The following is a 15,430-nucleotide window of genomic DNA, read 5'->3' on the forward strand; positions in this document are numbered from 1 at the left end:
GGGATGATGATCAGAGTCTACTTTGTTACAGATAGTCATTATTTGGCACTTGTGTAGCACAAATGCTACTTGCCACTCATCAGCCTAACCTGGATATTGTCCTTGCATTGCTGCATTTGCACATGGACTGTTTACTTTCTGAGGAGATGATGATACTGAACATTGTACAGTCAGTAGTGAACATCCCCACTTCTGACAATGATGGTGGGAAGGTCATTGATGAAGGAGCTAAGGATGGTTTGGCCTAGGACACTAACCTGAGAGCTCCTGCAGAGATCCCCGGGCTGAGATCGCTAACCTCCAACAATTACAACCATCATCTTTGTCCCAGGTGTGACTCTAAACATCAGAGAGTTTCCCCCCGATTTCCGTTGGCTCCAGTTTTGCTCAGGCTTCTTGATGCCACACTCGCTCAAACACATCCTTGATGTCAAGAGCAATCACTTTCAACTCACTAGGGGAGAGTCTGGAGGAATGTCACCAAAACAAATTGTGCTTTTATATTGATACTTTATTTCCTGTAGTTCGAAGACATTTAATATGGGCAGGAAGAAAATGAGATAGATTTCTGGAACTATAAGATACTAAAGGTTAATCATCCAATTGAAATACAAAGAAAAATTTCCCTGGATGGCTTGGACATTATTCAGATTTTTGCTGAGACCAGTCAGTCATCACCATCTTAAAGTTGACCACGAACAACCAAAAACCATCTGCAACTCGCAGCCAACAAACTCCCACCAGCATTCAGTCATCAGAATCCAGCCAAACCAGAAACATGCAAGCTTTCATCAATCATTGTGCCCGATCCAAAGTGCCTAACAACTTCAGAACTGTGGTTACAAGAACTGTGGGAACATCTGGAGTTTCTCCAGGAACAGAAGGACTTGGAGGACAAGGAGAGGAGCACAGCAGAGTTAAAGCTGGAAAGCCAATACAAGAGGATAAAACAGTATCAGAGGAATTGAAGCCAGGTCAGACAAGCCACAGAATCAGGAGAACAACTCACATCAGAAACAGGAGTTGGGTTTTTTTTTCCATTTACCAAAGCCATTGAGGAAATCAGAGTTTGAGGCTTTAACTGAAAACTTTGCAGTTAAAGCAGGGTGCACTCTGTACTCTTCCCACTCCTGATATTCATTTGCTATCCCACTGACCAGTCCTACAAGCTTCAGGTTGTGCTGCTACGTCACCTATTCCTGACTCCACACCTTCTGCAACTTGAGGTAGGAGATTGAAACAAGTGTACACTGACATTCACAGGAAATGTGGCCAGATTTCCTCCATGTAGTTTAAACTGCCAACTACATTTCACTTCCATTGCACTCTTGATTTAGATTTCAGTGTCCTTCAGTTCTCACGTCAGAGCAATACTATCTCCAATCCAGACAAGACTGAGGCAATAGGTGCAAAGTGTTGCCAGGGATTGGGCTATCATTGAGCATACATTGCTGTCGCTGAGCTTTGGTGATGGAGTGAGTGAATACTGAAGGTGGTGGATGTTGTTTTGTATTCGATGATATTGAGCTTCTGAAGAGTTGTAGGAGATGCCCCCACTCCAAGCAAATGGAAATTATTCAATCACACCCTGACTTTTCCCTGGTAGATGTCAGACAACCTTTAGGAAATCAGCAAGTGACTTATTTGCTGTAGGAGTCCTGACCTCTGATCTGCACTGATAACCACAGTAGAATCTTTGTTTTAGAATCCCTACCATGTGGAAACAGGCCCTTCAGCCCAACAAGTCCACACCAATCCTCCGAAGAGTCACCCATCCAGACCCATGCCCCTACCCTATTGTCCCACATTTATCCCTGACTAATCCACCTAACCTACAAACCCCTGAACACTATGAGCAATTTAGCATGGCCAATTCACTTAACTTGCACATCTTTGGACTGTGGGAGGAAACCAGAGCACCTGGAGGAAACCCACGCAGACACTGGGAGAATGTGCAAACTCCAAGCAGACAGTCGCCTGAGGTTGAAATCAAACCCAGGTCCTTGGCACCACGAGACAGCAGTGCTAACTAGTGAGCCACCATGCCACCCTCATTTATTCAGATGGCTGGTTTAATTCAGATTCTGATCAATGCTAACCTTGGGATATTGGTAGTGTGGGGTTCAGCCATTGTAATGACCATTAAATATCAAGAAACTATAGCTGGATTCTCTTTTGTTGGTTATGTTCATTATATTATGCAAATTTAACCTCAGGCACAATCTACTGCAGCAAAAATGTCTTGCTGGATAGAACATTGGTGAGAGTTCATCTGCAGTTCTCGTCCCTAAGCCAATGGAAATATATATTTGCCATAGGGGTTATGCAGTGGAGGTTCAGCAGATTAGTTCCTGAGATGGTGGCACTGTCCTATGAAAATGGATTAAGTAGACTGGGCCTGCATTCTCTAGAGCTTGGAAGGCAATCGCATACATACAATATTCTTAAAGGGCTAGGTGGGATTGACACTGAATGAATGCCAAGAGGATGTGGGATCTAAGATGAAAGGGACCCAGTTTTAGAATAAAAGGCAAGTTATTTATGTTTGAAATGCGGAGGAACATCTTCACTCAGGGTGGCGAATCTTTGGAATTTTCCATCCAAGAAGCCTATGGAATTTCAGTCTTTAAGTGATTTCAAGATAAAGATTGATAGATTTTCAGTTATTAATGACATCAGTGGATATGGAGATAGTGTGGGAATATGGTATTGAGGCATATGATCATCCCTGTTCTAGAACAGTGAAGCAGGCTCAAGGAACTGGATAGGCTACTTCTGCTCCTACGTTCCTATGAATGTAGCTTAACCTCTTCACAGCCCAAGCTTGATTGTTGTTCCGTTCTTGTTGCAAATAGACATAGACTGCTCCAGTAACTGTTTGAATTGTGCTGTATATTGTGGAATGATCAACAAACAACTCCTGCCCCAAGGATGGAGGAAAGGTCATTGATGAAGTGGCTGCTGATGGTTGAGCTTAGGACTTGACTTTGAGGAGCTCTTTAAGAATGATGGAACCACTGCTCTAAGACTTGGTGCAGATTAAATATTTGCTTCTCATGGATATGGTAGAAATGACAGAATATTTTTATCTCCTTTCACAACTTGCCATAACCACTTACCCAGAAACCAGCCCCTGGGAGGCTGCTATTGGGCAAAATATTTGACATTTGGAAATATGTTCTTCAAAGTTTCCTGACCTCTCCCCTCCTTCTCAAGGATCTATTTTCCAGATGAAAGTCCATTAGCTTAAAAGCTTGCATGCTATTTTCTTTAGAGATTTTTTTTTCTGATGTCTCTATTTTTTGTTTCTACTTACAGGAGGTCCTGGCTTTCCCGGTTGTCCACGAGGTCCTAGAATCCCACGCTGTGTCTAAAAATAGCACAAAACAAATGCAGTATCACCAAATCGAAAGCTAAATAACACCAAGTGTAAAAAGGCATATAATCCTTTGATTGTCACCTGTTTTTAAACATTACAATCGAACAGAGAGATATAAATGTGTGAAAGGAATATGCGCAGATTCTGTGTAATGAAGTAATCCTTTGAAAAGAGTGGTTGCTCCCCTTTTTAAATCAACATTTTCCTTAGAAAGCTCTTTCAACAAAAGGTCCAGGTTATTTTGACTTTCTTCAAGCTGGTTTATGTAAGTTCTCTTGCACCTTTAAATAACTCCTAGGTTGTGAACTGCTTTCCAGGACAACCAGATATCAGTCTATGATGCTAATTCCCTGAACTTGTAGTGTTGTCAGGGGTGAAAGGGGCATCACCATATAGGCCAGGTGTCTCTCCTCGGGCAATGACAGAAACATTGAGAGAGAAAATTGTCCAAACTTGCTGAGAGCTATTCATTGACTCAAAACAGCACAGAACAAGTTAATTGTCCTTAAAGGTCGTGAAATAATTACACACCCTGAAATGGGAAAGGGAATATGGATTTTACAAAAGCCTGCAAGATAACTATATCAATTGAATCACGATGTTGCTACTGACGTGCTTGCCTTTGAGCACAGGCATGGTAACATCTGTTGTTTATGAAACATATTAAATTATAAGAATTATAACAGTAATGAACTTTATATAATATGAATGAGACTTTATACTTACAGGCCAACCTGCTTGCAATATCTGATAAAAAGGTGTTTGCTGTCAAAATACAGAATAAAATGATCATATCAAACCTTAAATTAATGTTCTGTTCTTTAAAAGTAACAGCTGAGGAAAATTGTGTTCACTTCTTTTAAGTCATCTGAAACTCATCTGAAAAGAATTGCAATTTTACAATGCTTCATTTGGGAACTCTACTGCCGACTGGACTCAATATCGAGTTCAACAAATTTAGGGCTTGAGCCACCTTCTCCCATGTTCCTTATCTTAACCCCCACACACCAGGCCTTGTGATCACATGGTCTACTATTACACACAATACATCATTTCAATGGCATGACACTGTAATCTTTTGCTATAAATTCCGTGTGTAATGATCTTACACACTCCAAAATCACCTGATGAAGGAGCAGTGCTCCAAAAGCTTCCAAATAAACCTGTTGGACTATAACCTAGCATTGTGTGATTTTTAACACAATCCATTGTTAGCCATTAACTGTATCCATTAGAATCCAATCATTCACCCAGGCTGACCATTATCCACTCTTTTGTCTGTCCAACTGTTCTTTCTCTCTATTTGGGCTCTAAATCTATCTATTATTTGCAGTTTGTCCCCTTCCCCATCCTATCTTCTGCATTAAAAAAACCTTTTTCCTAGCTACCATCAGTTCTAAAGAAGTGTCATTGGATCTGAATTGTAAACTCTGATTGCGTTTCTTGTTTCAATGGCAATATGCTGAAATTCTTTTAATACAAAGAAAATCTTTGTAAAAGAGCACTGACGATAACTAAAGAAAAAACTGTTGAAGTATGAAAGGAGGGATGTCGACAAAGGAACCTATCTTCAATGGAATTGAATGAATTCTCCCCAAGTTAGATTTCTAAAGTTGTGTACACACTTATTGCAGATGTCATTTGGAACTTCAGCCGAGGAAATTGTAAATATAAAACAAATTATGCAAGGTAACATTTTCAAACTTCCCAATTGTAGGTTATCTAAATTGTGTTCCCTCCAGTTAGCAACCAGTACAAATAGCACATCCAGGTTTATTCTCATGACATTGAGATCTCAATTAGTAATGAAGACTAAATCTATTTAAATGTACTTAATATCAACAAGAATTTAAATACAAAATGAGAACTTCAATAATGGCGAAAAATATTAAAGTTCAACAGGAATACAAAAGACTATTAATAGACATTTATCTTCACACAAAACAACTAATAACCAAGGACAAAACGTGTTTTTCTATGGGATCAGTCTGGGAACTGGGACAGTCTTGAGATGAGACTCCATTAAACAGCAAATAACATACATTAGTAACACAGTACAACTAAACATTTGAACCTAGCATGAACAACAAGGGTTACAGAGCATCTTAAGGAATCAATCATTAAGCTCTGAATGTGAGAAACATGATTGAATATAAATACAACTTTTACTTTTTCACTGTAGTCAGTTAGTACAGCCAAGTTCTCAACTAATAAAAAGTCAGAAATATTTAACAAACATTAAGTGATCATTGGTTGAGCTGTTGACCACTTGAAGACTCTATGACGGGTTCTACTCGTTAAGAAAAAATAATTCCATATGTTAACAATTAAATAATACAGCTCTGTGAAAAAATGTGTATTTGTGCATTTCTTTAATATAGGTGCATGTTCAAGATCCCACTTCTCACACCCAACTTGGGAGGTGTGAAAGTCTTAAATAATTAATCAGAAACTGGAACCTAACAGAATGCAATTATAACAATTTAGCTTCCTGCTTCTGTTTCTAAGACACCTGTCTAACTGGACTTTGGATCGGAGGATACAATAGGAATTTTTGTGACCGATAAGTCGTGTGTTTTGTGAAAATTGTTGCTTTTCACTCGGTTATATTTTGTGGCATAAATGAATATAATAAAGGAAATAAAAAGGCATAAATAATACAAAAACAAAGTCTCTCAAGAACAGTTGTGATTTTTGTGTTATGGTTACTGTGGCAGAATTAGTTATCACTTAATTTAGAGTTTTTCATTTTTTTCTGGAACACAGTAATTAACATTTTAATGTTTTCACTAAATACCTAGCCATGCCTTGTACAAACATAGTGTCACCTATTTATTATTAACAACTGTAGATGGATAACACGCATGGGTGACATTTGAGGCCATTTACAGGTAATTTATTAAAATGAATCAAGTTAAAGGAAGGACAGGAAATACTGATAGTTTTTAAATTCCTTCAGATGATGCAAGTAGGAATAAACCATACTCATAATATTTTGTGTGTGTGGATATCTGCACAATTTGAGGGGAGAGTGACAAGAGAAGGTGCACCCAGCAGTTGGAACAAATTCTGCAAACAGGAACTTCAGTTGCACTATGTCAGTTATGAGATGGTGCAGCATTCTGGAGTTAGCTTGCTTTAGGGAACTAGAGAGTAATTTCTCCAGTTTTTTCATGAACTGGCCACAGGTTTGACTTTTGCTGGTCTCTGCAGATTACCTGGCTAGACATTGAGCTGAATATGTGAATAGCTGCACCACACCTGGAAGGAACAGGATTATTCCAGCTCTTACAATGACAGGTTTGTAATGAGGAGTACAGCAGAGGTGACTTACAAAAAATGCCAACCAGTCTTCATGGGAATTTCTCCAAGGATAAATTGTTGGCAGGCCAGGAGGACCCGGAAGACCAGGAACACCTGTTTGGCCAGTCCGTCCTATCCCACCTGGATAACCCTGAAATCAACAGCAGTACCCATAAGTTGTAGCCTCACCACGTCAGCAGCACAATTAACACCATTGACAATAAGGGGGCTGACCTTTCCGGACTGCAGCTATTAAATATTTTAAAACCATTAGACTTCCCATGGAAACACTATTTGTATAAATAGTTATAAATGTTAAACATTTTCAGAATGTAATCAAGAGAGAAGCAATGAACAATCTCAAATGACAATGAGATTAAACAATCTTCAACATTATAAAAGAAATTAAGTTAAAATGAAACACTATTATTTCCAATTAAAACTTCATTTTTCACATGTGTAACATTTATTAAATTTAATCAATGAGAATGCTCAAAAGTTACAAGGCTAAAACCTTAAGCCACCTGCTTGGGTTTGAGTATCAGACTAGAGTAACATTCAGGATTAACAGTTATTAAAGTCAGTCTCAACTGCAGGTATGATGGAATGAAAAGGGAAAGTAATCTTTGCCATATTCTAGGTCCATATTTCCTCCAAAATCATTTGAGACAAGAGAGACATTTCAGTATCTGTAAGCAGGAACACATTGTCAATCAGACAGAGAGTGATTGTTGGGATTTTGAGCAAAAGAGGTCAAATATTTGTGCATTTAATGCAAACACAATTTTTTCTCCCCATTTCTTGGATATCTGGTTCTTGGCTTTAAAGATACTTTCATCAGGAACTGTGAAATGACAAGTGGAGTTATAAAGGGAATATAAAGTCTCAGAATTCTTACAGTGAAGAAGAAGGACATTCAGCACATTATGCCTAGGCTAGCCTTCCAAATAAGCAATTCAAGTCCTGCCATTCTCCTGCCTTGTTCCCATAAGTTTGCAAGTTCTTCCTTTTCAGATAGTAATGTTGGAATATTAGAAGCTAAGAGATGGAAAACAAGACAATGCGTGACTTCACATTCTCAGAGAATAACATGTGAAAAACTAGCTAGGATTGTACTGTATTAGCCAAGTCTGGATACGGCATCAAGGAGCTGGGCAAAACTGAAGTCAATGAGAATCAGAGGGGAAATGCTTCACTGCTGGAGTCATACTCAGCATAAAGGAAGATGATTGTTCTTGTTGGAGGTCAATTATCCTAGATTACCTCTGAAGGAATTCCTCAGGGTAGTGTCCTAGGCCCAACCACCTTTGGCTGCTTCAATGATCTCCCTTCTATCATAAGGTCAGAAATGAAGATTTTTTTTTGTGCAATCATCAATGTTTAGCTATGGTTTAAACCTCTCAGGTGCGGCAACAGTTCAAGTCCAGATACAGCATGACCTGGACAATATACAGACATGAGCTGATCAGTATCATGTAACATTCACGTCACACAAGTACCTGGCAATGACCACCTTCAGCAAAGGAGAATGTAATCCCTTGGCATTCAGTAAATTATCTTTGCTGAGTCCTGCACAAGCTCAGCACCATTCAAGACAGAGCAGCCTGCTTGATTGCCACCCTATCCACCACCTTCAACATTTGCTCCCTCCACCTTTAATGTATAGTGGCCAATTGCACTGCAGCAACTCATGAAGACTTGTTTGACAGCACCTTTCAAACTACAGCTTCTGCCATTTAGTAGGACAAAGCAGCAGATGCCTGGGAACACTGGTGTCTCCAAGTCATAATCAGCCTGACTTTCAACTGTATCTCATTCCTTCCTGACAATATACTGGGTGAACGTAGCATCCAATTGTTTAAAAAGGCTACTCACTACCATCTAGGAGACAGGGAGCACTGCAGATGCTGGAGCAGTCAGAGTTGATAAAGTGTGGTGCTGGAAAAAGTGCAGCAGTTCAGGCAGTTCTGAGGAGACAGAGAGTCGAAGTTTCGGACTTGACCCTTCTTTTGAAGCATTATGCCTGAAACGTTGAGTCTCTTGCTCCTCAGATGCTGCCTGATGTGCGGCACTTTTTCCAGTACCACACTTTACTGACTACTCACCACCATCTTCAATCTCTCATGACTAATTATTTAAAGAAAAGCAAGGGTATGATCAGATTTTCAACAACTGAGAGGGGGCAAAATGGAGCAGTGTTACAGAGGTGGAAGTACATGCATTGATAATATTGTAAGTACTGTTACAGCCCTCTTGGGAATATGTGCTGATTCTCAAGCCTTACTACTCTGGGGTTGGCAAGAATGTTAACAATTTAATCAAAGGAAATAAACCCAAGCAGATTGTTTATTTACGACTTTCAATTGAGGTATTCTTCATCTCTGACCTGATGGAAGGGAGATCATTGAAGTAGCCGAAGATGGTTGGGCCTAGGACACTACCCTGAGGAACTCCTTCAGAGATAACCTAGAGCTGAGATAATTGACCTCTAACAAGAACAACCATCTTCCTTTGTGCTGAGTATGACTCCAACAGTGAAGCATTTCCCCTCTGATTCTCATTGACTTCAGTTTTGCTCTAGCTCCTTGATGCTGCACTAGACTTGGCTAATGCAGTACAATCCTGGCCAAATTTTAGTTTCTGACAATGTAAGGTCAACCAAAGTCTTGCTGCCAATGTCTTAACTTCCAATATTCCATGCCCCTACCAGACCTTTGCTTACTGACCTGTGCTGACTTATACTGATTAATTAATGCCTTTATTTTAAAAGTCTTTTCGTTTTTAAATTGATGTGGCCTCACATCTCTCCAGCTTTATAATCTCCTCCAGTCCCACACCCTGTGAGAACTGGATAATTAGCTGAAGAGAAAGGATTTGCTGTGTTACAGGGAAAAGGTGGATGCTTGGGACTAGCCACTGTACTGCAGGAGAGAGCTGACATGGATATGGTAGTCCAAATTGTTGCCTTCTGTGTGGTAATCCACTAGAATTTTATAATGTCTGCTTTCATCTAATTCTGGCCTCTTGAATATTCTTACCTTTCGCCACTCCATCTTTGCTGGCTGCACCTTCAGCTGCCTAGGCCCTAAACACTGGAATTCATTCCCATTACCTCTCTATCTCACCACCTGCTCTTCCTCAGTGAAGACAGTCCTTAAAACTGTCTTTGACCAGGTTTTTGGTCACTTGATATAATATCTCTTTGTATGGCAACACGCTGTATTTCATTTGACAAAACTTATAAGAAATGTCTGAGGATGCTTTATTATGTTAAAAATGCTCAATAAATGTACATTTCATTGTTATTCATTGGCTGAGACCTAAAAGGAACATTTCCAGCTGGAAGAGAACCTGGTCAGGATTCCACAAGGTCAAGATGAAGAAAATCTTTACTGGAGCAAATATTCTGTGTGCCATTTGCTTTACTTAACTATTTGGGAAACACATCTTTCATTCAAAACACATTCTTCTCTCAACAATCCCTTCATTCAGCATCCAGAAAGTGCTCAAGAAGAGAAATCTTGTTACTTAGCCCAGCCTAATTATTTTTTAAAAAAAAGCTTCCAATCCTCAACAAACAATATAATTCTAAAACCGTGTCCAGTAATATTCAGTTACACCATGGTTTCAGTGCGCACTAAATTATAGCAAATCTTTGTAATTTTATATAGCAGTATGAATGCTGATAAGAATTTATTGCAGTCAACCATTTTAAGCTGAAGAGGTGCTATAATATTAATATTTTCAAGACAATTTCAAGCTAAGGGAATAATGGTCTTCATTAATGGATTATCAGGACAAGTAAGAATACAGGTGATATTAGAATGGGAGGCTACAATATCACGACAGTCATAGCGATATAAGGCATTACCAGCAGGACAGAAATGACCATAGCCCATTCTGCTCAGATTGCACACAATTCTGTCTCCCTTCACAGTGAACTCAGATCCTGAATACAAATCTACATTGCTATGCTAAACATGTATATAATTTGGCTGCCGGAAACCTCAGTTTGCTTTTCACGTTCCTGTTCTGTTCTCTGAGGTTCTTCCTAGATTAGTGCAGTCCTTGTAGGGTTTAATATTTTTATGTCACACTGATGCAAAAGACATGCTGTAAATGAAAGCTTTGCAACCTTTTTTAAACAATGCACCAAGGTAACTCAACACTCTTCTTTGCACACATTCATAGCTAATTATTTTGCATTTTCTTCAGTTTTTTTAGAGAATCCCTACAATGCGGAAACAGGCCCTTCAGCCTGACAAGTCCACACCGACCCTCCAAAGAGCATCACACCCAAACCCATACTCCACTACTCTACTTTTACCCTTAACCTACACATCACTGAACACTATGGGTAACTTAGCATGGCCAATTCATCTAACCTGTACACCTTTGGGTTGTTGGAGGGAACACAGGGAGAACGTACAAACTCCACACAGACAGTTTTCCAAGGCTGAAATTGAACCCAGTCCCTGGCACTGTGAGGTAGCAATGCTAACCACTGAGCCACTGTGCCACCTCTATCAATGCTCTCTGTGATCCCAGTGACAGATAATATAAGGGGCTCCAGATGAATAAAGACGATAGTCGGAGCCAAAACTGAAAGGTGGTCTATGGACATGAAAACTTGAGAGGAACAGTGATGAGTCTGGTGTGGAAACAAAAGTGGAGAAGTGTGGGAAAAAGTGTGACATTAATTGTTATGATGACTGACTATATGCTGACACTTGCATCGGGATTCTGATTTCTGAAATTGTTGTTTGCAGCTCCCACAAAAATCAAAACAAAGACTTCCAGCAACAAAGCAGGAAGAGTGCTGTTGAGTAAACAGATGTGATTAACAGGTTTTCCATTGTTGAAGAGAATTTTCCATTTGCAATTATCTGCTTACCTTTCACAAGTTGGCAGAGGGCTCCTTTGAGAGGCTGGTCTGTTTTAAATAATGTTTGAATGTGGAGTGAGGGAAGGAAGGAAAGAGGCCATGGAGATTATAATCCAGGCCTTGTGTGGTAATATCTGCAAGACTACTACATTCTGAGATTCTTGATAACTGCAGGATAATCAAGTGACAGAAAGTAGCACCTTATATGAAATACACACTGAATGCCATGACTCAAAGTTTAATGGGAGTAATCCTCAGTCAGAACAAGGGAAGCCACCTTCAATCAGGGAGTACTAGCTCAGTAAGTCAAGGGCAGTGTCTGCTGTCAGTGTAGGGGCTTGGACATATCAGTCAGTTTGGAGCAGGCAGGGTAAGGGTGTTCACATTACAATAGTGGTTCACATTCAACCCTCTAGGTCCAGTGTAACTATTCAGGGAAGTCGCAAAAAATAATTTGGGAAGATGCACAGAATTCATTCAAGGGTTTAGTCACAGATCAATTGGGGCTGACCATCCAATTCGGTCAGGGGTTGGTCATAGTCAATCCTGGGGGTCAACAGAATGAACATCAAGGGAGCGTATCAGGTGCCACTGCTGTGGTAGGGAAGTTGGGGAAACTGATTCTGAGGATTACAGCTGCATGCTGGGATGCAGAGGGACGGTAAAAGGAGTGGGAGTGTGGGGCCAGATGATAATGCCTCAAAGAACATGCACTATTATGGATGGCAGGGAGGGGTGTCATTGATGGTATGAACAACACAATCTTGAGGCACTCAATGGACGCCTTTGTCAGAATCCTCCATGTCCCACTGTCCAGAGTGAGTGCGTTAAACCACCTCGATTGTAGTGATGTGAATCTGTCTTCTCACATTACTCAGAAATTGTTCTATTACAGATGTTCCTCTCACTGATTCATTGGACTTGGATTGAGTGGTTCCACAGTGGGGGTTATCACCACTGTTGCTGCACAGTGCATAGTTAATGTGGTGAGTTTTAAAATTCTTGCTAGGCCTCACAGAGAGAAACCCTCCAGAACTGAAACTTAGTTGATTACTGCTAAAATTCAGCCAACTGAACATTTCTCTAGAGTAACTGAAATTTGGGGTTATGTCCGGCGTGGACTAGTTGGACCGAAGGGTCTGTTTCCATGCTGTATGACTCTGTGACTAGGAAAGGGATGAAACTCCACCTTCTTTCCCTTGCACATATTCATTTACCCAAGGTCTAAACTGTTCAAAGACAGTTGAATATTCATGCTATTATCCTGTACCTGACTTCACTCCAGCATTAAAGATGTGTTTTTTGCACGGATGGGCTGCAGTCTGCATAGAGGTAAACAAAATATTTTTAAACGGTCCACTTTCTTCTTGACAGAGCAAATAGGCCACAGTCCAAAAATACAAAGTTCCACCCCAGCACCTCAGGGGAGAGCATCAAACAGCTCTTTCTGAACTTGCTGCAGTATGCAAAATGTACTCAAATACTCAGTATACTCAAAGTGGTGAAAGAATTCCAAAAAGCAATAAGACGACAGACAGATTTAAATACATTTGCCACTGAGAGGTCAAGTGTTGGCAAGGAGGTAGAATTCCTGTGAAGAGGTGTGGCAGGACGTTTCTTTATGGGAGACATGATAGTTTAGGATAAGGGCTAGCTTACAAAGTGACATCATATTTGCAGCATGGAAACAAATGATTAGGAGTACCAGGTCCATTCCCAGTGCTTATATAATCACCTTTTCAAAAAAACATGATAGAATCTGCCTCGTCACACTCTCAGGCAGTGATCCTAACCAAATGCTACAAGTTAAGCTTTTTCTCTGTTGTTATTCCATGGATCTCAAAGCACTGCAGAAAACACTTGTATCCCATGTGTGCAACAGGTTTATTCACAGGCCTTTTAAAATTTCTACTCCATGCTAAGACCTTGGCTTCCAACTCCTGCCAGTTTATTTATTTTTCTCTGAGACCACATCCAGGCTTAACTAATCAGCAAACAGACTCATATAATCAAACACAGAACATTACATCATAGTTGGCTCTTTTTCTGTTCACCCAAATTAGTCTCATTTACCAAAGGAAACAGTCTCCCTACTCTGTCCAGACACCTCATGACCTTTGACACCTCTACTGAAATATGTCTCAGCCTTTTCTCCCCAAAGAGAACAGAGTCAATGTCTGTAATCTATCCACGTAAAATAAATCCCACATCCCTTGAACTACTCTCATAAGCCTTCTCTGCACATTCTTCAAAGCTTTTAATTCTTCCGAGAATGTGGTGCCCAGAAATTGGCATAAAACTCTTAGTGATGCTCAACTTGTATTTTGCAGAGATTCATCATAATTTCTTTTTTTTTCACATATGATATGCCTCTATTTATAGAATTCAGAATCCAAAAGGCCTTGCCTTTGATAACCTCTGTCTGACGCATGATCTTATCTTTCACCATCATTGTGCTCCCCCTCCTAACCTTGCTCTCCTCCCTCTGTTACATTGAGTTTTCAAGGTTAAAACTACACAGCATGTGATAAAAGTTATGAAAGAAACTCTCCTTCGATAAAAAAAAGACTATGTTTTTGCATACGGAGGCACAATAGTGCAGGAGCAATTGATTGCAACTGCCTCCAATTGGTGAATGGTGAGGAATTTCCAAAATCAAGGTTTCCTCTGTGTTACTTTGGTCTGTGGTTCATGGGTGAAAGAAAATTATATTTCCTCTCTAAAGGAACAGACTTCAGTATTGTTGTAATGCCGTCATATCCCTTCTGAGTATAGTGTTTCATGGATTTTGTATACCGTTGTTGCTTAGCTATAACTGAAGAAATAGAAGGCTCCACTGATACAAATATGTCATTTTTCGCTTTGGATCCTAATCACATCACCTGGAAGAAAGTTTACTTGTGCTTCATAACTTGAAAAAAAAACTAGTAATGTGAAATGGTCAAGATCTGTATTCACTCCAAATGAATACTGCATTTTAAGCAGTTAAATTGACTGTTTTGGATTTAGCACAAATTACCAAGCAATATCCAACTACATAACCAGTTACTTTCTATAAACAAAACCAATGCTAAGAGTTCCTCTCATTTGATTATTTTATGGATCATAACTTACTTTGTTCCCTTTAGGTCCTGGTGGTCCAGGGTCACCCTGACATTGAAGGAGAGAAGGACAATGAATGCAAAATCTTATAAAAGCATCTCTTTAACTCAATTCCAAATCCTACCAAAGCTTCAAGTAATATTGAAACATAAGATGGATGGTTAAATGATTTGTATATGTCACCTCAAACCCAAGATCAATCGATCACAACAAAAGCATGTATTATTTTTCACAATGATTTATGTATGTTACATAAGGGATCCTATTTCAGTTTATATTCAAGCAAACAGGAGCCTGGTTTCTAACGTGGTTTCTAACTGTCTGAGCTCTTCTATTAAGGTTTGATGGCATTCATGCACATTAATGATCCTGATGCTGTTATTCCAAATTTCTCGAAGAATAGTTGTGCAGTTTTGGATTGTAAGACCTTGGCTGTTGGCTATTCTTATAACTTGCACTACTTTTGGGCTTGGTGTTTCTCCAAATCAATATAAAATCAATTTTAAATAAATTTTTAAATATGCCCACAGCCATCAAAAATTAGATTATGAGAAAAAAAAAGCATTGAATGCCTTTACTTTCTCATAATCTACAGTTTGTTTATTATTTGTTTGTTAGATTTGGGCTTTACTAGAATTCACTGCCCATTTTTACATTTTCACTAATACACAATAATAAATAATGAAATATAGCTAATTGTAAAGGGGATAATGTGAAGACAAGAATAGTGTAGTTTATTTGGAAGATTAATGCAGGGGAAT

At 39.4% G+C, this 15,430-nt stretch overlaps 1 protein-coding gene across 1 annotated transcript in view; it reads right to left on the reverse strand.

Moving 5' to 3' along the window:
- LOC132825650 (collagen alpha-1(X) chain-like) overlaps positions 1-15,430 on the reverse strand; it is a 105,704-nt gene that overhangs the window by 76,756 nt on the left and 13,518 nt on the right. The window contains exons 3-4 of the mRNA XM_060841019.1: positions 14,682-14,717; positions 3,317-3,370 (exon numbers count right to left, since the gene is read on the reverse strand). Of these exons, the coding sequence (XP_060697002.1) occupies positions 3,317-3,370; positions 14,682-14,717 (90 nt within the window). The remainder of the gene's footprint in view (positions 1-3,316; positions 3,371-14,681; positions 14,718-15,430) is intronic.

This window comes from Hemiscyllium ocellatum, chromosome 21, assembly GCF_020745735.1.
Source record: "Hemiscyllium ocellatum isolate sHemOce1 chromosome 21, sHemOce1.pat.X.cur, whole genome shotgun sequence".
Taxonomy (NCBI): Eukaryota; Metazoa; Chordata; class Chondrichthyes; order Orectolobiformes; family Hemiscylliidae; genus Hemiscyllium; species Hemiscyllium ocellatum.